The sequence below is a fragment of the Trachemys scripta genome, chromosome 3 (genome assembly GCF_013100865.1).
Source record: "Trachemys scripta elegans isolate TJP31775 chromosome 3, CAS_Tse_1.0, whole genome shotgun sequence".
Classification (NCBI taxonomy): Eukaryota; Metazoa; Chordata; order Testudines; family Emydidae; genus Trachemys; species Trachemys scripta.
In genome coordinates this window covers 188,016,587-188,043,511 of record NC_048300.1, presented here as the reverse complement: position 1 = coordinate 188,043,511, position 26,925 = coordinate 188,016,587, and the positions used below count along the sequence as shown (strand labels likewise).

Below are 26,925 nucleotides of genomic sequence, written 5' to 3'. Positions count from 1 at the left end.
GTAGGGTGAATGTGGATAGGGAAGAGTAAAGATATTGTCCAGCAAGATGCACCTCTCAGATCACCTTGCGTTGCAAGGAGAGTCCACTGGTAGAGCCATCAGAACCAGATTCTCTTGGTCATCATTGTGGCTAGCTCCCTCTGGGGCTGCGTCGCTACCAGTACTGCATCGGTTTAGAAAAATATTTGAATTTGTTTTTGTTGCACATCAGAACGCAACTGAACTTTCAGAAATTTTCACCAAAAGAGTGGGGAGAAAAGCGCTCCCTGAATCTAGCCAATAGAGCAGTGGAGAGGGCACTCACCTGGGAAGTTCTTGCTCTGCCGGATTCAGAATCTGGCTCTCCTACATTGCAGGACAGGGCTCTAACGACCAGGTTATAGAATCAATCAGGCTCGTTTTCTCACTCTCTCCTGTTGGAGCTGTTCCACTTGGCGTAAATAATTAAACAGTCACTGGTCTACAGCGAGAATCCGCAGAGCAGGGACTCGAACCTGGAGGTCTGTCTGTACTGTAAGTGAGAGGTGGGACTGAAGCTCATGTAGACCTACCCAAAATGGAGCAGCAGGTGCTTCAGGGGGGGCTGTACAATCCCACCTGGAACACTGGGTAATTACTCAAGGGAGTAGCCTATGCTGAAGCATGTGCTGCTGCAGTTTACCTACTCCACTCTCTGAATTAAAGCTAGCTCTGGTAGGACTACTCAAATTGCCTTCACACTCAATGAATGTCTGCAGATACCCCATGTCTCTGAAATCTTACATGACTGCCCTAACCACTGGGCTATTGACTGTTCTCAGGCTGGTCTCTTTCTCTCATATCTATATATCTATAGATACATATATAAAATCTCCTGGAGCTGAAAAAACATTTTGATGGATCAGCATTTTCTGACAGACAAATGATTCATGGATAAATTCACAACCAGCTCTAGTCTGTGTCACAAAGCCTGTGAAGACCGGCTTAGGGCAAGTCAAGGATTGTGCAAGACAACCCTCAGACGGGCATAATGGGAGCTTGTGGTTCAGGAGCGAGGACCATCAGCAGATCTGTGACAGGAAGTTGCATCTGCCAATTAAATTAGTGCCTCAGGAGCAGTGAATTCACCCAACATCGCAAAGGATATAAACTAGACAAGGGAAACAATAGAGACGGAGAAAGGACAGTCACTGGCTAACTAATGAGCCTGAACCCCTTATTCCTTAACATAATTTGACGTTCTCCACCATGACTGTAAAATCAGCCCAGCATGGGCCAAACCATTGGGACCTTCAACACTAAAGGAGTGAGGCCCAGATCCTCAAAGATATTTAGACACTCTAGACCCCTAACTCCCACAATGAGACTTGCCTAAATACCTTTGCGGACCTGGGCCTCATCTCTAGCTGGAAGCAGTAGACGACTCATTAACCTCTTGTGTGGATCAGCCACTAGAAGGGGATAAAGGCCTGCATTGTCCTAGTGTGGGTCAGTGATCCATGATTTTCCTACATGACTGACCCTGACATTTCAGCAGCCCTAAGGACAGCGTGAGGAGAAGCCCGTACTGTCTAACGTTTGCTCCACTTTCTCCTGAGAAATACTTCTCTGGCCAATTCCCAGACCCTTCCTCCACTACTGGATCTTCCATAGTGGGAGTGGGTCACTCAGGGTATGTCTACACTGCAGCTGGAAGGTGTGATTCCCAATGTGGGTAGACAGCCTCGTACTAGTTCAGCTCGAGTGAGCATGCTAAAAATAGCAGTTGGGCTGTCTTGGCACTAGAAGTGGCTCTGTTGAAACCAATCTAGAGGAACGTCCCCATACCCACATCTGTCATCGGGGTTTGTTGTTAGCCCCTTAAAAAACAACAACAACTAGGATGTGTGGATGTTAACAACCAAGGTATGTATTAAACCATCGACAGTTCTAATCAAGGTAAACCAGAGGTAAAGCAAATGAATAAGAACACAGGTAAGGCAAGGACCCCCACAGCAGGTGATACAAGGAAAGTAAAGGACCGGCAGTATGCTGACTGTGACTGAGGGTGAGTTCCCTCCCAGGTAAGAGGATGATCAATGGAGCACTACGATGTCTTGCAGCTTTGGGGATACTCACGACGACAGGACACCTCCAGACTCCATCCAGGTAAGGAGTGGACCTAAGGATGAGGTGATGACAGCTCTACCCCAGTGATGACTCGGCTTGTACTCCCACTGCGACGTCGTGGGTGTGTGTTTGTCCTCAGTGGAAGAGTGGCAGCTGGTGACACTCTCTGCATGCAAGTGAGAATCACCCTCCCACAACCAGATGAAAGAGCGCATGCTCAGCGTACTCTTCTGAGGCAATCTAGAGAGCTGAGGTATCGGCCGTGCTTTCCAACAGTTGCAGCAGCAGCACCTCCAGACTCTGCCACTCAGAAGGGCAGCCCCTTCCCTCTGCTGTGCAGGCCCTTATATGCTCTGCTGTTACTTGGCAGATCATAGGTCACATGGCTTGCTTGGTTTCCCGCCTTTCGGTAGAAAGGGCAGGAAACTACACCTGGGGTGGGGGAAGACGGGCAACCAAGATGGATTCCCAGTTGTTGTTTGGCATTTCAAGATGGCGCACCTAAGATGTTAAGCACCAAAATTTTTCCCCTACAGGTCAGGCTAACTGTCTGAGTCCAAGTCTGCCTGAACCCCCAGGTCCCAGCGCAGGCAGTTAGCCTGAGCTGCTGCCCATACCGCAATGCCCACACTGCTTTTTTTCGTGCACTCGCTCCCGCTGAGCTAGCACAAGTCTGTCCGCCTGTGCAGGGAATGGCACCTCCAGATGCAGGGTAGAGGACATATACCCCAGAGCCCAGAAGCCTGAGGGGACAAAATGCCATTTGGGGAGGAGGAGCAGCAAGAGCTGTAGGCTGAGGGAAATCCAAGAAGAATGGTGTAAGACATATGTTTGCCTGCAACCAGGAACTAGCTGTCTGCATGCAGCAGTGAGCGCCTCACCGTTCCCACCGTCTGGATAGCTGAGTTTCTTTACTGTATGAAACAAGCACTAAAATTCTTGAAATGATCTTGTAAATTACTGACAAATACCAGCCTGGATGAAAACCAGTTTACACACACAGGGCTCAGTCCTGCAAGGTGCTAAGCAACCTGCATTCCACACACATCAATGTCACTAAAGCAAGGAAGGCCAAGGAGGACAGAATAAGAGACATGAAGATAACATGAGCTGGGGACACTCAGGCCCAGATCCTCTAAGCTAGTTGGTGCCTAAATCCCATGGATTTTAATGGGAGTGGGGACCCAGATCCTTAAAGGTATTTAGGCTCCTAACTTCCATTGAAGTCCATGGGAGTTAAAAACCTAAATAACTTTGTGAATACCACCCTAGGTGCTAAACGATCTGGGTGGGATTAAGTACCTTGTAAAATTAAGCCCTTAGTGTGGAATGGTTACATAACTGAAAGTCATTAGCATCTACCCAATAATGGCAATTGAAATGAGTAACTATTATTTGCATTACAGTAGCACGTAGCTACCCCAGTGGAGATCAGGGCCCTACAGTGCAGTGCATTGTACAAACACAGTAAGGCTTGGTCTACACTACCCCCCTAATTCGAACTAAGGTACGCAACTTCAGCTACGTGAATAACGTAGCTGAAGTTCGAAGTACCTTAGTTCGAATTAGTTCGAACTTACCTTGGTCCACACGCGGCAGGCAGGCTCCCCCGTCGACTCCGCGGTACTCCTCTCGGCGAGCTGGAGTACCGCAGTCGACGGCGAGCACTTCCGGGTTCGACTTATCGCGTCCAGACTAGACGCGATAAGTCGAACCCAGAAGTTCGATTTCCAGCCGTCGAACTAGCGGGTAAGTGTAGCCAAGGCCTAAGAGAGACCCTGATCTGAAGAGTTTACAATATAAACAGACAAGGAGCAGAAGAAAGGAAGTATAATTATCCCCATTTACAGAGGGGCAAGGAGGCAGAGAGAAATCAAGTGATTTTCCCAATTTCCCACAGATGGGTTGTGGCAGACCGGGGAATTGAACACTGATCTGCTGACTCCCAGTCCAGTGCCTTAAACATAAGACCATCTTCCTCTGAACTACCACTGGCTTACTGATGGATTTTTAATACCAGTTGTTAGCCACAGGGTCTTGATAAAATTAACATCAAGTCAATGGCTCTCCAAATGTCCACAAGTATCCTGTTGAGAAGCTATTGTTTCTCTCTCCTTTTTGCTTAACTGATAAATGCCTTGTATGGAAAGAAACAAGTGCCCTTGTTAAGGATTCATCACCTCACTGCTCTTTCCCTGCTCGAAATCATAATCCTGTTTGTAACAACACAATTAGTTGCTGTGGAAATTATGATGATGTCAGAGAACTTTGGGTGGTGAATAAACAACAGATTTTCTCAGCCCCCCCCACCCCCCCGCAACACCCTCTTCTTTATGCAAGTCTCCTGATTAATGAAGAATGAGGAAGACCCCTCTGGATTATACAGAAGCAGTAAGGGTATCTTAAAACCACAGTTTCCCATGGAACATAAGCAGCTGTTTTCTGATTGCGAAACTAACAGGTTTTTACATTGGCCTCTGGGTTCATAGGACACTAGTGAACATTAGACAACTCCCAAAAGCTACAGAACATGAGCTTGTCCAATAAAAGGTGTGTTCTCAGCTCTTTTATGCCTGCACATACCTAATGAACTTGGAGAGTGAGCTTTAATACAGGAAGTATATTAGGATAGCGAATGATCCATACATCATTACAGAAAAAGTAAGCACACACTATTCACCACAACCATCTTGAAATCAGAGACTGGGCCCCAAGCCTCAAATCAGCAATCGCTGTGCTTTGGTGCCACTCAGACCCAGCCTGGAGCTTGTTTCTCTGGCCCATGTCTAATTGGAGATTTAAAATTGGAACCAGGTTATCACAGGGCAAGTGACACTTAATTCAAGAGCATTCAGAGTCCCGGGGAATGAGGAGGCGGCAGCAGAGATGTTATGGTTTCAAGGAGAAAGTGGAAGAGTTCGCTGTTCAGCAGGGATGCTACTTGTTTCTCAAGACAGCCTGTGCCTTCAACTCTCTCTGACCCAGCCTCAGGCAGTTGTACCAGGCCAGAACTCCCACATGTTGCCACATTCCTTCCAGTCACGTTCACTCTATTCTTTCTACCAGGCCACAAATTTCATTATCCCCGTTAAACCTGTTTGCCATATTTCCAGTGACGGCACAAAGAAGGTCTGTTTTCAATCAGTTATGCTCTTTGTTATGTAAGGCAAACACACAAGAGAAGGAAAAAGAAGCGACTTTACAAATTGGAACCAAAGTAACCCTCTCTGTTAGGGCTTCCTTAGGAGGTACAATTACTCTGCCTAGTGACAGTGCAGTCTAGTGGGTAGAGCACTGGACTGTGAGTTAGGAGACCTGGATTCTGTTCTATTCTATTCCCAGCTCAGTCACTGACCTGGTGGGTGACTTCGAGCCAGAGCTGTAACTAGGGATTTTTGCGCCCGAGGCAAGGGACAGGGTCGGCACGTCCAGCTCTTCGGCGGAAATTTGGCAGCGGGTCCCTCACTCCCTCTCGGAGGGAAGGACCTGCCGCCAAAAGAGAGACTTTCTGCGCCCCTCACCTTCCGCACCCGAGGCGGGTGCCTCACTCGCCTCGTCCTTGTTACGGCACTGCTTCGAGAAACTCACTTGACCTCTCTGTACCTCTGTTCCCCGTCTCCTGTGTGTATCTGTCTTATTTCGGGAGTGACGTCTTCAGGGTAAAGCGTGCCTCTCAATGTGTTTTCATACAGCGCCTGGCACAGAACTCTGAAGGCATGCTATTAAAGTACGCTTGTCTCCATAAGAATTCAATCATTCCTGGCGATGCGTCTCTAAGTCCATGCACGCGGATTTAGGTTTAGACAACTTGACTATATTCTTCAATGGGCAGAAAGTGCTTCCTTTACTTCTTGTCAAAAAAGACAGTTACCTTTTCCGTAACTAGTGTTCGAGATGTGTTGCTCATGTGTATTCCACAAGAGGTGTGCATGCTCGCCCTGTGCACCGGTGCCGGCAGTTTTTCCCCTAGCAGTACCCGTAGGGGAGTGCCCCTAGCGACCCCTGGAGTAGCGCCTCCATGGTGCGGTATAAGGGGTGCTGCACGCTCCCCCCACCCTCAGTTCCTTCTTCCCAGACAACTCCGACAGTGGGGAAGTGGGGCGGGATGTGGAACAGACATGAGCAACACATCTCGAAGAACACCAGTTACGGAAAAGATAACTTTTTTCTTCTTCGAGTGATTGCTCATGTGTATTCAACAACAGGCGATTCCAAGCTATATCTTTGGAGGTGGGTAGGAGTTCAGAAATTCTCGGGACAGAGCACAGCCCTGCTGAACCCGGTGTCTTCCCTGGTTTGGGAGACGATCGCATAATGTGAGGTGAACATGTGAACCAAAGACCATGTGGCAGCCCTACAAATGTCCTGAATGGGAACATGGGCTAAAAAGGCAGCTGACGAGGCTTGCGCCCAGTGTACCCTCACAATTGACGGCGGAGGGAATCCCACCAGGTGGTAACAGGGACGGATGCACGAGGTGATCCAGTTGGAGAGCCAGTGAGTGGAGATCGGCTGACCCATCATGCGTTTGGCCGAGGCGATGAAGAGCTGCGAAGACTTCCTGAATGGTTTAGTCTGCTCCAGGTAAAAGGCCAGAGCCCATCTCACATCCAGCATGTGGAGGTGGCGCTCCTCACTGGACACATGAGGCTTAGGGCAGAGGACCGGCAGGAAAATGTTCTGACCCATGTGGTAGGTGGAGACTACCTTCGGGAGGAATGAAGGATGTGGGCGGAGCTGGACCTTATCCTTATGGAACACCATGTATGGGGGCTCAGAGGTCAGGGCCCTGAGTTCCGAGACCTGTCTAACTGACATGATCACCACCAGGAAGGCTACCTTCTATGAGAGGTACGACCAGGAGCATGTAGCTAGCAGCTCAAAGCGGGGAGCCATCAACCGGGCCAGCACCAAGTTCAGGTCCCACTGCGGGACTGGGGGCCTTATGTACAGGAAGAAACGATCTAGTCTCTTAAGGAATAGGCCAGTCATAGGATGGGAGAATACTATGTGCCCCTGCACTGGCGGGTGAAAGGCTGATATGGCCGCCAAGTGCACCTTGACGGACGAGGGCGCCAGGCCTTGGGCTCTAAGGTGAAGGAGGTAGTCTAAAATGAGCTGGATTGGGGCAGCCATGGGGGAAACGCCCTGCTCAGCCACCCACCAGGAAAACCGAGACCACTTTGCTAAGTAGGCTCGACGCATGGAAGGTTACCTGCTTTCCAAGAGGATGCGCTGAACCCCTTCCAAGCATTGCCTTTCCTCCCAGCCTAACCACTGAGCAGCCACGCCATGAGGTGGAGTGCCACTAGGTTGGGGTGGAGGAGGTGGCCCTGGTCCTGGGAGAGCAGGTCTGGGCAGGATGGTAACGGCCACGGCGGGGCAACTGCCAGGCTCATGAGGGTCCCATACCAATGTTGCCTGGGCCACACCGGGGCAATCAGGAGGACCCGGGCCCTGTCCGTCTTTATCTTTTCCAGGACCTTGCCGATCAGCGGGATTTGGGGGGGAAGGCATAGAGAAGCTGGCCCAACCAGGATAGGAGGAAGGCATCGGAGATAGCCCCCACTCCCAGCCCCCCCAGAACAGAACTGGGGAAACCGTCGGTTCTGACGAGTCACAAACAGATCCACCTGGGGAGTTCCCCACTTTTGGGGAAGTCTGTGCACCACCTCTGGGTGTAGAAACCACTCGTGCTCAGAGGAGAAGACCCAGCTCAGGCAATCCACCTCCGAGTTCCAGGCACCCGGTAGGTGGTAGGCCCGTAGGCAAATGTTGTGGGCTATACAGAAGTCCCACAGCCTGAGGGCTTCCTGGCAGAAGGGCGGGCCCCATGTTGCCTGTTGATGTAAAACGTCGAGGTCGTGTTGTCCATGAGAACCCTGACCACTCTGCCCTCCAGGTGCGAGCAGAAGGCCACGCACACCAGCCGGACCACCCTGAGTTCCTTGATGTTTATATACAGGGCAAGGTCCTGCGCAGACCGCAGACCTTGGGTCTGAATGTCCCCCACATACGCTCCCCACCCCAGGTTAGATGCGTCAGACACCAGCTCCACCGATGGGGGCCTGCCCCTGAACAGGACCCCGCGGAGCATATTCCCCAGGGAGGACCACCATTGTAGGGAGCAATGCCTGGAACCTCTGTCAGTCGGAACCTAGCCAGACAACCTGGTGGGGGTCAACGGTGACCGGCATGGACTACACATGGAACAGTTGCTGAGTGACGAATGGCGTCAAGAACATTCCCTCAACCGAGAACAGTACCAATCAGGAGGCGACTGTGGAGATCCAAGCAGTGGTTTGCCTCTGGACCAGGGAGCCAACGGTAGCAGTGCCCCTGGTACCGGCAGAGACATAACGTCCCGGGCCGCTTGTAGGGCCTCCAGCGTGGCACCCGGACATCCGGGGAAGCCTGCACCGAATGGGCCGGGCTACTCTGCTCAACTTGCGTTGGAGGCCTGGAGGCCTACAGGGACCGAGAACTGCCCAACAAGGGTCTAGTCTCTCCCCCATTCTTACTCCAGTGCCTCAGCGGAGAAGACCTCTTTTTAGACTTCTTGGTGTGCCCCGTGGATGGGGAGCGGTGCTGACTGGTGGAAGGCACCGAAGGTTCACTGCGCACTGACACCACAGTACCCGGTGCCGACCTGGAGTGGTGCACCGGAGTCGGGGTTAATGCCAACACCATCAGAATGGCTCAGAGCCAAATGTCCCTTTCTTTCTTGGTCTGAGGTTTGAAAGATCTGCAAATCTTGCAGCAATCGCTGAGATAGGTTTCCCCCAGACAGCATAAACAGTCTGTGTGCGAATCGCTCACAGGCATTGGCCGCCTTCAAGTGTCTCACGACAAAGCCCAGGGCATGCCCCGACCTGCATGCACTAAACTAAACTAATGCTAATCTAAACTACTTCAACTACAGGTACTACTAACTATGAACGAACAAGAGTTCAAGAGGAAAGTTGCAGACAAGTTGGAGCAGAGCAATTCCGATGAACCTTCACCTGGCAGCGAGAAGGAACTGAGGATGGGGGGAGCGCACAGTGCCTCTTATACCGCGCCATGGGTACTGCTAGGGGAAAAACTTCCGGCACCGGTGCATGTGGTAAGCATGCACACCTGTTGTGGAAGACACATGAGCAATCACTCAAAGAAGAATGACTACTTGCTTGGCCTTTCTGTTCCTGCTCAGCCTTCTTGGTTCATAACCATGCTTCCTCTTTCCTGCTTAATTAGCATACCCACAATCTCTCTCTTTTACCAGTCTGATCTGCTCCTGTCGAGCTGAGTTTCATTTCCCTTGTAAAACCCCTGACAGTTAGTCAAGCAAGGACTTGTTACAGAGTGCTTCCAATTTTGCCACCACGGAGGGCAAGGATGGGGCACCAAAACCCCTTGACTATCACCCAGGGCCTGATTTTCTGAGGTGCTGAGCACCCACAATAACAAGTGAAGCCAGATGGAGCTATAAGGGCTCAGCCATTCTGGACATCAGGCCCCAGGTATTAAGAATGCTCCATTTTAAAGAAGAACTGCAAAGCAAGCATGAGCTAAATCCAGGTTTTTCCACTGATGTATCAGAGGGCATTCAGCAGAAAAATAAGCTTTAACTACCCTTTTTAAAAATCCCCTCAGAATTTCTGTTGGTATGGCTGAATTCACTGTGACATTACAAGTAGCATGGGGTTCAATGGGAGATTAGGCATTTTGGATGTCACAAAGTACCAAGTTCACAAAGGGTTAAATCATTTACAAAAATGAAAGCTTATTTCTGTGAATAGCCCCAACCGCTTGGCCAGCAAGAACGCGGAGTACAGAAAGCTGAGCTCCAGTTTTGCTGTGCACCTTGCCTTTCAGACATCGAAACATTAATCTGTTGGCTGAACACTGGCTTTATTGCCCATGTCTGAATGAAAGGGCAGCAATCAAGGCCCCAGGGAGCCGTTGATTATTATGAAACCAAACCGGTTACAAAGAACTCTAACGCTATTAAAAACACACAAATCACCACACTTCTCAGGCTAAACTGCTCCAAGCCAAACTTGGCTCAAAAAGGCCCATGGTTCTAAAATCTCAGACACATTTCAAATGTTATTTACCTTCAGATAACGATTGGGATTGACGGTTGTTTTATTATATCATCCAGCCTAACCCCTTGGATCAGGTCTACCTCCTGCACTTTATGTACCATCTCTAAGACTATGTCTACACTAGCGAACTTACAGCGCTACAACTTACCAATGCAGCTGTGCCGCTGTAAGATCACTCGTGTAGCCGCTCCATGCTGACCAGAGAGCTCTCCCGTTGACATAATAAACGAGCATGGGTAGCTATGTCGGCAGTAGCAGCTCTCACACAGACATAGTACTGTGCCCAGGAGCGCTTATGCCGGTAAAACTTATGTTGATCAGGGATGTGGGTTTTTTCCACTCCCCCCGAGCTAGATAAGTTTTGCCAACGTAAATGGAAGCGTAGACATGGCCTTCCACTCTTTCCCTGAGCCCATGCTCCCCAGTTACATTTTTGAACATCTCAGGCTTGGTCTACCCTGGGGAGGGATCGATCTAAGTTACGCAACTTCAGCTACATGAGTAACATAGTTGAAGTCGACGTACTTAGATCTACTCACCGTGGTGTTTTCACTGCGGTGAGTCGACTGCTGCCGCTCCCCCGTCAACTCTGCCTGCGCCTCTCACGGCGCTGGAGTACAGGAGTCGATGGGAGAGCATTTGGAGGTTGATTTATCGCATCTAGAATAGATGCAATAAATCGAGCCCCGCTGGATTGATCGCTGCCCACCGATCCGGCAGGTAGTTTAGACATATCCTTAGCGATGCCTCATCAGTCACTCAGGTGTGGCCAGAGAGCAGTGAAAAAAAGGCAACAGAGCTGGGTGAATGATTGTTTTTCCATTTTGCTTCCAGTTCTAGGGGAAAAAAAACAAAAACAAACAAATGTGGTTCCAGTTGAATTGAATCCCAAACATTGCACAAAGTTTTGGCAATTGAAATAAAAAGTCTGTTACACTTGACTGGAAATGGACCTTTTTTTCCTGTTATTTTTAAATGGTTGGATTCACAAATGACGACAGCAGCAGCAGGATCCACCCACCTTATGGGTTTCAGCCCAGGGGTTAGGGCACTCACCAGAGATATGGGAGATCCAAGTTCAAGTCCTTGCTCCAAGGACTTATTTATAAAAAGTGGAACAGCTCCAACAGGAGAGCGAGAATGGGAAGTAGGCACCTAAATACCTTTGAAGATCTGGGCCCTAGTGGGATTTTCAAATGTGCCTGGACACTTAACTCCCATTGCATCACTTACCTGCATTTTTAGGCACCTAGATACCTTTAAAAATCTGGCAGCTAAATCACTTAGATGCTTTTGAAACTTTTACCCAATGATTATTAAGGCTTAGAGTGACTAACGACAAGTCTACACTAGAAAATAAAGTCCATTTAAGTTACGTTGACATACAGCCACTGCAGTAAAATAAAATTGATTTTTCATGGCCGCACTAGGCTCCTTCCATCGGCGATGCGTGTTCTCTCCAGGAGTGCTTCTACCACTTTAAACAGACAGTGTGGGACATTGTTCGCTGACAGCCTGAAGCTGCTGACAACTCCCAGCTGTCAGCCCCACTGGCATGGCTCTGGGCTGTCAGCCCCCTGACAGCCAGAACAGTCAACGCAGGGTCTACACTGACACGGTGTGCTGCTGGAAGTACATCGACCTAAGTGCTATGCCTCTTGCAGAGTGGGAGATATTAGGTCAGTGTAGTGGGCCACATACAGCTGTAGGAGCAACATTGTAGTGTAGACGCTCACAGAGTTTGGTTGACGTAAACTGCCTTACATCGACTTAACTCTATAGCGTAGACCAGGCCTAAAGCAGAGAAGAAAATACAAGGGTAATAGTCAGACAAACTGTAAACAGATTTCATACGTGTGCAAATTCCTTCTTAAGAAGGTGAATGGAAAGCCTGGTACTCCGGCCTGGTTCTGTAACTATGGAGAGAGGTTGTCACCACTAACCAGCTCTTACATCACTAAGTTGTTAGACTTCTGTTGTTTGGGTTTCACCTTCCCGTTTGGTAGCACTAACCCTGGAAACTTCCTCATTATGCCATCAGCAGTAGCAATGATCAACAAGCAAGTGGAAAACCTGAACAAAGCACCAATTCAATGGGATTAATTTAAACAGTCTCAGTAATCTGCCCAATGAGTTCCCCTCATTGCTGGTCAGCCTCACAGTAATTCAAGCCTTCCCTACCCTAACTTGCCACGGCCCTTCCACACCCTGGCAGCAGAATTTGTCTTTCAAAACCTTGCAGGTGATACCCCAGTTCTTCTTCAGCTGCCACAAGGTGGCTCATACAAAGGCAGGGGAGCTAGAAAGAAACAGAAAAGAAAATGGCACATGCCCAAGGAGCTAAGACTGACCTTGAGCGTGCTTATAAATGATGCACTTATCACAGTGGCTAAAACTGGCACATCCTTTACCCCAGCTGTGAGCAGTGTCTGATACTAGCCCAATGGCATCTATTGCACTGCACAGACGATTAATCTGAACCACAATTGAATGTAACTGGTGCCAATACTCAGCTGATGTAGCCTGTTGGCCTGTATTAGGATGGTATCTGGGGTACACTATTGTTCTATATGAGCTCATGGCTCAGACTCTTCAGGAGCCGTATGACGAGAGATGCGACATCAGAGGCTCATCTCCAAGAGGATTCTTCACACAAATACGGTCCATATATAGTTCCCCCTACTCTCTGCACTGTATCCCAAGACTGTGTCATAGCTAATTCACAATCGGATGATGCAAAACTATCTGGAGAGTAAAGCACCTAAGTGACTTTCAATGAGACTTTGGCTCTTCGGTCATTTTAAAAACGCAGCTCGGGCTTTGAAATCACGTAGGCATTTTTAGAAATTTTACTGGAGATCAAATCCCAGCAAAACCAACACCCCATTGATTGGCTGAGGCAGATGCGCCAAGAGTGACAGTACACAAGGCACCGCCATCTTCAGTGGGACGCTGTTGCAGAAGGCTAGTGTGGTACAAAAGGCCACTTGTCAATGTCCTTAACTGAGGCTTGAAACTAGGAGAGCAGTTTTCACTAAAACAGTGAGGTTATCACCAGTTTGGAATATCTTTCAACTGCAGCCTCCTAACCTGTTGAGCTGACAACTCTGATTAGTGTGATGCAATAACCCAGCCACAATGTTACACAAGTAAGTAGTGTGGGCTGGCAAGAAGGCTGTACATTGTGTGTAGCTGCTATAGAGTGCAAAACCTTATTATGGGAGATGGGCAGAGGGTGATCCTCCTCACAGGCTGTTTGCTCTCTTGCCTGGAGCAACCAGCTCAGAGTAGATTTTTTTTTTACGGTTGTAATTCTTAGTGTCTTGTTTACTGGACTAAGTGGAAAGGCGAATACTTAGAGCTTCCCATAAATGCTTCTGGCAGCCCAAGTAAATACAAGCAACTCCAGTGGAGCTTGAGTTAGTGAGAAAGTGAAGGCATAGATCATAACCATCGCCCAAACTGTGGAGTCAGTCTCTATGACAGTTATCTGGGGAAAGGGCCTAAGGAACTTGGAAGAACTAATGGAAGTTGATGGGAGGAAGGCAACAGGATTAACTTGAAAGCAAAGCTGTTGTAGGAGCTGCCTGAAACCTAAAAAGGCTGGATTTATTAGGAGGGTAATTTCCTACCCAAAGCAAGTGGTTCAAACATTTCAAACTAGATGTCTCAGATGAGAAACTAGAGAAATCCGGAACTTAAAATAGGCGGTGGGGCGGAGGCATGCTAGAGAAGAACAAAGTGACTTTCATAGTAGCTTGTAAAGGGGGATTTGTTTTAGAACGCTAGACGATGCAGGGAATTGGATGTACACTTCTATGTCTCTAGGATGCTGGCTTAAACCTAGTCCCATTTGATAGTAACCAAAGTTGCACCATCTGATAGTTCTTTGGGATTGGCTTGATTGACTCATTAAGTCTGTCTGTACACAAACCTTCACAAAATACCACCACTGCCACCAGCAGAGCAGCGTAGGGAGGTTTGTACTCACTGCGTGCATTGGACTTGGTCTATGGCTAGACAGAGGGCTTCAGTCTCCAAGACTATCAATCCAGCACTAGAATTCACCATATTCCCCCTCTCCTGCCCCCATAAGGTCCCCTAAAAGATTCCTCATCATGCTTAGCCACAGCTACAGAATTACATCACTTAGATTGCAAACAGGGCATTCTCCCAACTAGTTTGTTAGCTTCTCTGAGGCGGTGCCCCTTATCTCTGCTGGGGGTGGTGTTCAGTACTGGATCAGGTGTATCAATTACAACTTACATGCATGACTGACAAGCTGTTGCCGGGGCTGTTACTTTAACTAGGAAAAACAGTGGCACAATGTGTAGGCACAACAGGAATAACTACACTGTACAGGCCTGGTGCTATCTCCAATGCAGCAGAGACTGGACAGCTAAGCTAAGGCAATTCAAGATCGAAGGGTGAAAGGGAAGGACCACAATTTGAAATGGACAAACCTCTGTTCTGGCAAAAACAGCCTGGTTCAATTTGTACAGATGCAGATCAACAGGGAGGGGGAAGCCACAAAGCTCTCCTTGTCAGCAGCAGCAGTTTTCGACCAGCTGTTTTGCTATTTCAGTTTTGTCTAAGCTTCACTGGTTTAACCACAGCTTTGACCACACAGGGCAGTGAAATTTCAAAGTGAAACAGCGAGCAGATTTCTTTCCCATCTCCTTTGTTGTCTAAATATCTGTACTTGACCTACAGGCCCCACAATAATCAGCTGTACCCCATAAAATGACAGAGTTCCAGCCAGGGAGTGTCGTTTATATGGATTTTTGGGGCTTCATTTTGTGCCTCCAGGTCAGGAACGAATCAGTCCTACCCAATTGCTTGAGACGGTCTCTACAGACAGAGCTGGGGATGTTTTAGTCTGAAGCTCCCACACACACTATGGTGTGATAAACTGAACATGGACTACCACAAGCACAAGCTGGCCATTGACCCATCTCCCCACAACTTAACATTCCAAGTCTCTGATCAGCTCTAAGCTGCTTTTAAAAGGCTGCCCAAAAAAGGGTTTCCTCTTTGTTCCATTTCCCCACCAGAGAGCCTACATTGGTCAAGCTGGGAAATATCCAGTTCTGCACTTCGGACAGGCCTATGGCTCATCAGGTTAGAAAAATTGGGAGGTTTATACCACTGGAAGGAAAGATTCCCAGTTTTCCAGCATTCGTCTTATTGTGGGAAAGTCCTTAGATAGTCTGCTTTCAAAGTACTCCATGTATATACTGAGCACCTAATTTAGGTGATAAAGTAAAATGGTGCTATAATTAAGATCTACTAAGCGTGTCTCCTCCAACTGAACCCTGGGTTCTCCTAGTACACCCCTACCTACCATGGGATCCATATATTAGAGTTCCTTAACATGGCTTGATTCAGCCTTTGAAAAATGTAGCCACCTACTAGCCAGAAGCCAACATGAAAAACAAACAGATGCCTCCCACAATTGAGGGGTAACACGGTGAGAAGTCTCCTGCAAACGTGCTGGGAACAAAGAGGATGCTACATTTTACCAAGGCCAGATGTGTTCACCTCTGTCTTTGTCGTTGACTACGTGCTCTGCACCAGACTCAGCATTCTAGTGGTGGCAAGTTTTGTTCAGTCTCAGGTAAACAGAGGTGCAGCAACATAACCTGGCGGCGTAGATCTTGGCTAGGTTCTTGTTCAAGAGGAAAGTGCGGTTTTCTGGCACAAGGCACCACGCCTCACCTCTGTGGCAGTCCACATATCCAAAACCATCAACACAAATGAAGAGAAAGTGTGAGCATTCTTGGGTATGAATTTAATGCAACAGTTTCACTTAAGACAATCACCCATTATGCCTAGATCACGTACGCAGAACTTCAAACCAGGCTACATTCTTAGAACTAGTTCAAACGCCCCAGATCAAAACTAGGACTTACTGAAACATATTCCAATCACCTTATTTATAGCAGTGATTAGGAGACATCCAACCCACACAGCGAAGCATCACAGAAGTTAACACAGAAGCATGTTAAGTAACAAACATCTAGTATTTATTAATAAATTAGTACACTGGAAGGCAATTTTTCCCATATCAGAACCTCCCCCTCCCCTCAACCTCACCCCATTCCAAGGTAGCAAATGCCATCCTTGTATTATAGTTCTTCAAACTGAGCATATTACAGACTGTTCATTACGGGAGCATAACAGTTGCAAATATAACCGGACCATTCTTACAATACAGCCTTTCTAGTTTTTGCTTTTTTTTTTTTTTTTTTTTATTAAATAAAAAGTGAAGTGTGATTTAAGAGACTGCTAAGACCAGGCAAGGTCTTCGGAACCTTGCCTATTAGCCAACATCTGTATAAAAAAAACCCCAAACAAACAAGAGACAACTGTAAAAGCATAGCTCAGGAAGTCTTATGATCACAAGGAGAGTGTCACCGCCAGGGCTCTCCCTCACCTTCCACAGTTCAGCACCAGTGCTGACTGAGATGATCTATATGGGGCCTGCTTATCTCCTAAGTTGCAAGGCAAGATACTCCTTGTTGCGTGTGGTACATTCAGCTGCAGGCCAAGTGACTTTGTTATAGTCTTGAAGGCTGGAGGAATTAAACCATTTATTTTCTTTAAAACATTTCCGCTTTAGCTTAAAGGAGCACAAGTAATCAAGCATTTTATGCATTGTCCAGGTGAAAACCATACAATAAATAACTGTGCTAGTAAAATCTCAGCAAGGAATATGAACTATACAATAGAACATTTTAAAAAAAGTCAACTCAAGAAAAAAATAAAAGCTAGTTGCATTAGAGAGTAACAGACGAAACTCAATTCTCATGTTTTCCGATTTTCCACCAAGGAGAAGTGGGGACAAGGGGAAAGAAAGGCTTGTGGAGAGAAAAGCTACTTTGGAATAAGACAGATATGACAAAAACTAAAATGAGTTAAGAACTATTCCAGATTCAACGTGTAAGTTACACCGGATTCGTGGTCTTTCATTAATGAACTTTGTTTTAAAGTGCATAAAAAGATTGACTGGAATGAAAACAGAAAAATAATTCAGAAGGGGACAGAGGGAACAAAGATTTTAATTCTGCAAGAAAGTTAAGCATGAAAGGGGCAATGTTTGCAAACTGCCCCTTCCAGAAACGAGAGAGAGAGACACCTTGAAGAAAATACTGGCCATATATTCTACAAAAAACCAGCCTGCATATTGTCACTCATCTTTAATGAGTGCCAAGCTAGTACTAGCAAGATTCAGAGTGTGCGGTGGCCAATGTCTACAATAGATCAGGAAGGTGACTATAGACAGAGTCCAGCAGTGTTTGGCTGGCTTCCTGGCTCTTGACTCCAGCAATTTCAAATAGCCTGTCCAGCTTATCCTCTGCCTGTGGAATCTCTTCAATCACATGGAGCTCCTCAGGAGTTAGGATGTGAAGCATGTCGTCAAAGATGGGTTGCAGGTCACAAGGGTCCAACCGCACCTGACGCAGCACTGTGTCTTTCTTTTCTGTGAAGGGAAGAAGGGATTGATGGTTAAGGCACCATTTGTGGAAGAGCATTCACACCTTGGAAACCTCACTCCCCATTCCCTGCCTCTAGGGAGCAGGCCACAACTTGCGAAGAACATGAAAAACGTGGGTGGGTGTTAGTCACAGAAACTAGAGATGGAGAAAGCCTATTGAGTCACCTAATCCAAACCTCTGCCACAGCAGCATTGTTCCCCTACAGCATATTTGCTAGTGTTGAATTACAAATACTGAAAATCACAGGGAAAGGAGAGAGGCCAAAAGCCAGAGAGAGTTACATTCTGTTGGTTTCATTCGTTTTAATGGGTCAGATTACTTTGTGTACTCAACTGTAGATGACTTTGGTTAGGTTCCAATGAGTCATGCTTCAAATTACAAGTGACCTTAAAAGGAAGTTTTAAAAAAAGGAAAGAAAAGAAAAATGTACAACCTGGCATTCATGCAACAAGGAAGAGGCTCAAGCAAGAAAGTCTCCCTTCCTTGGGATCTTTCAGATGTCAGATCTCCCAATACTGACTAGGAAAGAAGCAAATGCTATGGGAATAAAAAAAAGTTCAAGGGAAGTCACTGTGTTGAAACCTAGTCTGTTTCGAACACAGCAAATTTAAAAGAAATTCAGGTACGACCCTGCCAATTCTTATGGTTTTATAGCCACGTTTTCCCCATTTAAAAATATCTCTCCCCCTATGTGTGAAAAACCTTTACAAAGGGAAGGAAATTCATTGACTGAATACCCAGGGAATACAGTCAAATCAACTGTAATGCTGGACCCAGTGCAACATCAAATAGCATCAATGGGAATTTACCCATTTCCTTTCATGGGAATTTGATCAGGAGCCATGAAGACACTAAAAAGCCATCTCCAATCGGAGAGATCTTAGATGTTTATGTATAGAAATCGTAGACCAAATTTAACAGAAGAGTGATTTTTAGGTTGAGTGTCCCTTTAAAGCACTTTGTCTGTTCTACTCAGGTCTTTATACCACGTCCACAACAAAGGTATCTGGTACTTGAATCCCCATATCAAGTGCCTATACTGTCAACTCCTAATAGTCTCTCCAATTGATATTCAAATTGTGTTTATTCTAGTGACAATGTACTCCCAATAACTCACTAATTTCTTCTCCACATATCCTGGCTTCCTAGTTTTACTGGATGCAGCAGAGAAGCAGTCTCCCCTCCTATGGTCAGATGTTAGCACTTTCCGCCTTTTATATTGTTCTGAAAACACATTTAAACTTGCAGACTAGCGTGCTGACTTGGGTACCTTTGGTAATAAAAGAGCCTGTTCGGCTGAGTGGAGAGGTGCCGCTGGAAGTCGAATCACAGCGCAGAAGAGGTTCCGATTCATCAACGAAGAAGCCCTTGTTCTTCTCGCAAGGAGACGGTTCCACGGTGAGGATGGTGGCATCAGGAGGATTCGGATTCAGACTCGGACTGGCAATGGGACTGAGAGGACTGGGGCTCACTGGAAGGGCCAGTTTGTCAGGTTCTAGCTGTGAGGACAAAAGTTGAGTATGATTTGTTATGCAAAACCTAAAGCAAAGTATATATTTAGAACCATTCACATCTCAACTTACCAAACAGGGACAGAGGCTAGGACATTAATATCGCAACTTTAGGTAGACTCTAGCCCCTTCTCAGTGAAATTTAGAGTAAACACGTAATAGCTCCACCTTTTAACAGGGTTCACAATATTCTGATCGACTTCTCCCCAAGGAAAACGGAAAGTGCCTAATGTGAATGTCCTGTTCTCAAAGAAATTTCTCTCACTACAAACCTGCTGTCCCAATAAACAGGGAACAAAGCAGAGAGCTCGAAATGATGGGGTCTAAATTAGCTGTTATCACTCAAGAAAGATCTTGGAGTCATTGTGGATAGTTCTCTGAAAACATCCACTCAATATGCAGCAGTAGTCAAAAAAAGCTAACAGAAGTTTAGGAACATTAGGAAAGGGATAGATAAGACAGACAATATCATACTACTACTACTACATAAAGCTCTGGTTCACCCACACCTTAAATACTACATCCAGTTCTGGTCACCCCATCTTCAAAAAGATATATTAGAATTGGAAAAGGTACAGAGAAGGGCAACAAAAATGCTTAGGGATATGGAACAGCTTCCGTATGAGGAGAGATTAAAAAGACTAGGATTTTTCATCTTGGAAAAGACGACTAACAGGAGATATGACAGAAGTCTATAAAATGATGGTGTGGAAAAAGTGAGTAAGGAAGTGTTATTTACTGCTTCACATAACACAAGAACCGGGGGTCAACCAATGAAATTAATAAGCAGCAGGTTTAAAACAAACAAAAGGAAGTACTTCTTCACACAATGCACCGTTAACGTGGAACTCATTGCCAGGGGATATTGTGAAGGCCAAAACTATAATGAGGTTAAAAAAAAAACAATTACATAAGTTCACAGAGGATAGGCTATTAGCCAAGAGGGTCAGAGATGCAATCTCATGTCCTAGGTGTCCCTAGCCTCTGTTTTCCAGAAGCTAGGAATGGGCGACGGGATGGATGACATGACGATTGCCTGTTCTGTTCATTCCCTCTGAAACACCTGACATTAGACACTGTCGGAAGACAGGATACAAGGCTAGATGGATCACTGGTCTGACCCAGTGTGGCCGTTCTTATGTGGTGGAAAACGTTACCAGTATTTGGTGTACTTACATGTGTGTCCAAGAGAGATCCGTACGTGTGTTAAAAGCAATTACAAATATACTGGCCGTTTAGTATCCCACATACTTATTCAAAGGTGAGTCACTATAACTTATGTTCGTGTTCTTTTCATTCCTTTGTGTGGTTAATGGAAAGAGAGAGTAAAGCCCTAAGGTGGCTTGTTGATACCAAGGGTCAGGATTCCATATCTCAGTGGTAGAACATACAGGCCCCAGTTCCTCTCTATGCCTAAGCTGTGCTGATGTACTGGGGAGCAGCAGCTGCAGGGAGCAGGTTGTAACTCCCCAATTCAGGGGAAAACTAGCTCTGGTGAGAGGCTCCATACACCACAAAAGGGGGTTCCGAAGTAGCGGAGCTCAACTCTGCCACACTCCCTCATACCAGTCTTATGGCAGGTTTGGAGGGGACTTGTGTAGGAGTTGATGCTATTGCCAGCACCAGTGGAATTATCCACTGGAAACCACTGGCCACTTAGAGCTGCATAGCAAATTGGAGACCCACAGCTATATCTCTATGACCTCGTACAACCCCACTGAATGCTCTAAGTGTAACTTAATAGAACACCATGAACAGTTCTGTTGCTGACGCACCAGACGAGGAGAATCTAGCTCCCTCTCCTACAGCTGCAGATATTTTCATTAAATGAAGTGCCATTTTCAGCTACTTTTCAAAGTTAATCACATTTTAAATTACTCATTTATTTGGCCAAAAACTGTGTCTCCTCCACCAAAATACATACACCTGCTCTAAAAGTTACACCGTATTTAACTCCACTATGGGTTTACTCACAGATCTTAAAGCCAGAAGGAACCATTAAATTATCTACAGTCTGACCTCCTCTAGAGCACAGGCCATTAAAATTCCACCCAGTTATCTCTCTTATTGAGCACAATAACTTGTATTTGGCTAAGGTGTATCTTCCAGAAAGACATCCAGTCTTGGTCCGAAGACATCAACCTATGGAGAAGCCACCACTTCCTTGGGTAGGTCATTCCAATGGTTAATCAGCCTGACTGTGCTTATTTCTAATTTGAATGTCTGCTTCCAGCCATCAGTTCTTGTTATGCCATTCTCTGCTAGATTAAAGAGGCCTTGAGTAACCAGTATTTTCTTCCTGTAAAGATGCTTATACACTAATCAAATCACCTCTCAATCTTTTTCATAAGCTAAATATATTGAGCACCTTACATCACACCGTAAAGCATTTTATCGAGTCCTCAAATCATTTTTATAGCTTTTTTTTTTTTTGCACACTCTGCAATTTACCAACATCCTTTTAAGATGTGGACACCAGAACTGTACGCAGCGTTTCTGGACTCCCATTTTCCATTATCTAAACCTATAGGTATTGAGAGAGAGATTTAGGCGACAGCACTATTGAGAATATCCCAGGACTGTTAACACTCAGTTCTTGCTGTCTCAAGTCTCATATCCTTACTCCTTTCACTTGGTAGCAGAAAGACCAATTTCCAGATGGAGCCAGTTTTATTTAACTTGCGTTCACTGATAGAGAATAGGGAGCATAATACCACATGCAAGGCAATTTATATTCCATGGACTAGCTAGATACACAAGCAATGAAGCCCATTTAACTATTCCACTAGATTAATAATAAAGGCTCAAAATATAGATTTAGACTCCTATGAAGGTAACTTCTTAGCATTGCTAGCCCAATAGCATTTCATAGCCACACCAGAACTCTACTCTCTAGTAGACAAAGGAAGTATGTAACAATGTTTGCGTGCTGTAAGCTCATGCAGATTGTTTCACGCAGCCTAGCTCTGCTAGACATTTTAGCTGTTGTATTAAGTAAGAAGCTTGCTCCAGTCAGCCCTCTGCATATGCTGGAAATGGTAAAATGATGTTTCTGGTATTAGCTCTGTAGCCTGACCCCCTAAGACACATGACACCTGCAGTCACTCCCTCACATTCATACAAATGTCTTATGCACCTAACAGACAAAGAGGTATTTGTGTACACAGTGTGGTTCTCAGGAACTTTGCACTGATCTTTCATACTGTGAATCACATTAATGTAATTCTACATGTGCAAAGAATGTACCTCCTACAAATGTCCACTGAGCCGCCCACCTCATTTCCATCAATTCAGGAAATGAACTTTTAATCCCGTTCCACTGTGATAAAAGGACGTCTTTCAGCAGGAGACAGAGGATTGTTCTACTTCAACATATTTTGCAATATATTTACAGTGGTGGTGGATTTTTTTTTTTTTTTTTTTTAAAAGAGAGACTCTAGTCGCCATTAAAATGTCCTGCATGATTCTGCACTATTTGTTCACAAGAGTTAGGCTATTGTTTTTAACTGAGAAAAAGACCACCAGTAGAGAATCAGTGTAGTAAACTTGGATGCTTCCAACACAGCATCCTACAGGATGGGGATTTTACCTTTAAAAATAATTAGACACCGGGGCTAACTCTTCTAAAACGGTACATGTGCGATTTACCTTCTCAATACCCAGGTGCAAGCCTATTTTTACCCACAAGAGAGGTCTGAAGAACAAGGGGCATGAAGAGACAAGACCAAAAGGATAAGGGATGTTGAATACTTAATGCCTCCTAACACTACTGTAACTAAATACCACAAACAGCTGCTAAAGCATTCAAGAAAGGGTGGTTTTCTAGAACATAAAATTCCTCAGAGCCTGACCCGCTTTGAACACACTGTTAGCTTCTTAGGCAAAGTAAACAGGATTCTGGAACATGTGTTAATGTTTAAACGATGAGGAAAAGAAAGCAGAGTGGAGTGACTGTGTTTAGAAGGAGAGTAAAACACTGCTTTGGAGAACTATTAGACTGACTAACTTACATGAACCTGCTTGCAAGTCTTATTTTTAAAGCACTAGTCTAGAAAGGTGCTGTCCACTTCCTGACCTAAGCTGGGGTCATAGTGTTGTATCCAGCTGAGTACTGCCCCACGGGTACCTATGTTTCAGAAGCTGGAAAAACAGTTCCCATACACAGTTTAGCCAGTACCATGGGCTCCTTGGAGAGTGAAGACGCTACTAGACTCTGTGTCCAGCTGATCATAAATAGTCTCTTGGGTAAGACACTGGTCTGGGAGTCTGGAGATCTAGATTCTATTCCCAGCTCTGCCCAGGCTTCCAAGACAGCTTCTATGCCTGGGCTACCCCATTTGCGGAAAAAAGGGGACAGTACAACTTACTCACTTCACAATTGGTTAGAGTTTATGGATGCTTAGATAGAAGGCACTGTGGAACTCCTTGGTATTCTCATTCCCTTTTACCTTTCTACAGGGGAGCCTTACATTAGTCATTGCAGTAACCGTCTAATGAGGACAGAAGCAAATATTGTCTGTAAAGTGCAGAAGAGGCAAAGAAGAGCAACCTCACTGCATTGGGAATCACCATGTCTAATAAGAGAGGCATTCACTATCCCTGACGCGCACATTTATCTCACCGAACAGTTACACATTTGTTTTTCATACTGAAACCACTTAACAGCTTTGATGAATCAGTAACCCTCTGCAATGAAACATGATTAAATCGCACCAATTTTTCTAAGTTACTGCAGCTAGAAGTTTGCATTGCACAAAAGTATCTTTCTGCTATTCCAGGCTCTTTAACTTCCAGGCTCCAAGGACTTGAGTGACTGCACCTCCCGCTAGGTCTGTTCAGCCCCTAAACGTAATGCGGCAATGGGAACTGGCGCCAAGACAAAACAAACAGACAACTTCAAGCTCACTGCCCCAGACACTATGGGATTAGTTCCTAGCTGGGAACAGAGAGGCAACAATTTTTTAAAACCCCCTAGAAGGCACTTAAAGTGGCCTGTTGAAATACACAGGACTTGATTCCTAAAGGCAGCTGTGAGGGCCTTCTTAAACGACCTTCAGCCAACGACCAGCTGCTGACAGCATCCCTACGGCCTGTATTTTTACAGCTGGTTCTTTATTTTGGCTGAAAATGTTTCTATTGGCTTTATTACACTGCAGTACTGGATAGTCTTCAGTTCAGCTGGCTGATAAGTTATTGTGATCTTTATGTATTAACATCTGTGAATAATATGAATGTACTTATGCTCATTCGCTTAGATCCCCTTCTAGAGCACTCATGGTACCTGAGAGATTCAGCCAGCCGTGTCTGAAGTTCAGTGATCTTAAGTACAGGGGGAAGGAAGACTTGTGTCTGAACCACCTCTAAAGTGAACTGTAAAACCAGACCTGAACATCCTGAACATATACCTGATGTACCGAACATCCTTGCCCCGCCCTCCCATCTACCTGTACCATTACGCAAGTTGTGGGCAACATCCAGATGAAATTGTCAATTCTTTCCCATTCACGATTGCTGCCAAGCTCTTGTTGGTTTATTAATGGTATACCAGAATTTATCATATTGGCACATCACCAGTGTCTCCAGAGTTACAGAAGACTTAGATTTGCTAGATGGGGAATTTAGCAAACGGTGCTGGACTTCTACTCATTTTAGCTTTGCATCGCTCCTTTGGATTATTCCTTAAATTTAGCAGTAGCTTTTAGAAGCACATGGTGGGACAGAAATTCACCTGACAAGTGCAAGAAAAGCAACTACTTCAGGGCTCTTAACTCTAGCTGGAAAGATTATCGGGTCAGCCTCATGCAATGAACCTTACAGTTTTCTGTGCATGTCAGCAAACTGCCAAGGTCTCTTACATCAATGGTTATTCTATTACAGCCAGGGCCATATAACTCACTGAATACCTTACTTTATAAAAATGGAGGGCTCGGGAAGTTAAGAAAAACACTGGGCTCAGCTAAATTCAATTCACATTTGTACAAAGCTGCAATTCATACTGGGATGTCTGAGGACTCAAGTGAACTCAAATGTGCATTTGCAGCCCCCTCATGGAAGGGAACAGGCAAGGAACACGTTTCGACACAATAGCGGTTTGGATTTTTTCCCGTAAAGGACACGTGTTGCACTCTCTGCATTCCCTCGGCGCGCGTCTAGTTGTGGGCGCTTCGTTAAGGAACGCATCAAGACTCTCTGCTATCGCTTCACCTCACAGAGACCTTCAGACAGCATAATGGGTTTAAAATTTATATGCAGCTCATGAACAAGCATTAACAGATGAATCTGTCTGACTGGAACCAGAACAGCACTTGCATTGTTTTTGTTACTAAACGACAATGAGGGAACTTAAGTGTTTGGACCTGAAGCTTAAAAAGAAGCTGGATGGTAAGTTTTAATTAAATAGTGCATTATACTGGCTAATTGCCTAATGCCAACAAAGAAGCAGCTACCTGTATTTTGGTTAAGCGGCAGTTTTCTTGCCTAACACACACAACTAACGGAACTGCTATTTTTCCGGCCAATTTAGCAGCTGGCTGTAGTCAACGGAGAAAATCTTAGAGACGGAGACTTTGTGGTCATTGGGTCAGGTGACAGCCCAGATTTCACTGCATAAGAGATGAGGGATTTACATTTGGGATGGGGTTGCTGTTTCCCTGCTTCATTGCATTAAGATTCCACAGCCTTGGAGGAGGGGATGACCTGAATGAAACTGATGAGAGCCCAGTCAGTTCCCAGCTGTGAGGGTGGACATACTCTGCACAAACAGTACAGCAGACTAGACATGCCTCAGCAGGCATTCATTGCAAGCAGGCATGATCTTACCGGAAGGAACAGAAGGCGCAGCAGGTGGGAGGAACAAGACACTGTGCATTGCCGGCCAGACTGCAATTAATAATCTCTCAAAGCACTTAACTCCCATTAAAGCTAATAAGCCCTCCATGCACACATGAGGAAGATACACCCCAATAAATTGTGTACATGTTCAACTGGCACCAGATTTATCTATTTTACAATCAGCCCTCTAAGTTAAAATTTCCAGATTATCTGCACCGGTGGAGGAAGTTAGGTGGGGTCACTTAATGTCCACAGCTTGGCAGTTTTGATCATTGTTTGGGGTGTAAAGGGTGGGAGCGTACACTGGATTAAGTTCCTGTACAGAATTTCAGAGGAGAAAGACATTTAAATTGCAATTCTCTTTCCAACCCTCTTCAGAGCTCCAAGCTCATTTTTATCAATAGGGGAACTTCACACCATTCCTCCAAGCTACAGTTTTATATATGCATGTTCATTAAGGGGAGAAATTTAATTTCTGAAAGGTCTTTTTAACTCAAAGTCAGTTAACTGCTACCATTAACTGGTCAGCCAGCTGAAAGAGAGCGTTCTGCTGTGTCTCCTGAAAGACAAACAATTGGCTTCTCCCTCTTACCACTCTTCCACAATTTTCCTGGCTCGAATTAAGAGACTGGCCATTTTGAAAGAAATTAAAAGTGCCAGGAAGACTCATACAAAAATCTTCACACCTCTCTCCTGCACATAAGAGCCAGAGAGATGACAGAGACTGTGTGCACAATGCCAAACACCTTCGCTCTTAGTTCTCCAGTGTAACACCCTCTTCCCTCAAAAAAAGCCACTTAAAAATCCACGTTTTCCCCATCTCTGATTTCTGAGTGTGTTCAGGCTGTGTGACTACTGTTGAAATGTTAAGCGCTTTGGGGCAAGGGCTGTATTTGTGCCCTGTAG

General features: G+C 45.8%; 1 protein-coding gene across 1 annotated transcript in view; it reads right to left on the bottom strand.

Moving 5' to 3' along the window:
• Window positions 1-16,182: 16,182 nt before the first annotated feature.
• TNFRSF21 (TNF receptor superfamily member 21) overlaps window positions 16,183-26,925 on the bottom strand; it is a 67,037-nt gene continuing 56,294 nt past the window's right edge. Inside the window, exons 5-6 of the mRNA XM_034766626.1 lie at window positions 18,948-19,176; window positions 16,183-17,661 (exon numbers count right to left, since the gene is read on the bottom strand). Coding sequence (XP_034622517.1) covers window positions 17,432-17,661; window positions 18,948-19,176 — 459 coding nt within the window. The 3' untranslated portion in view covers window positions 16,183-17,431. The remainder of the gene's footprint in view (window positions 17,662-18,947; window positions 19,177-26,925) is intronic.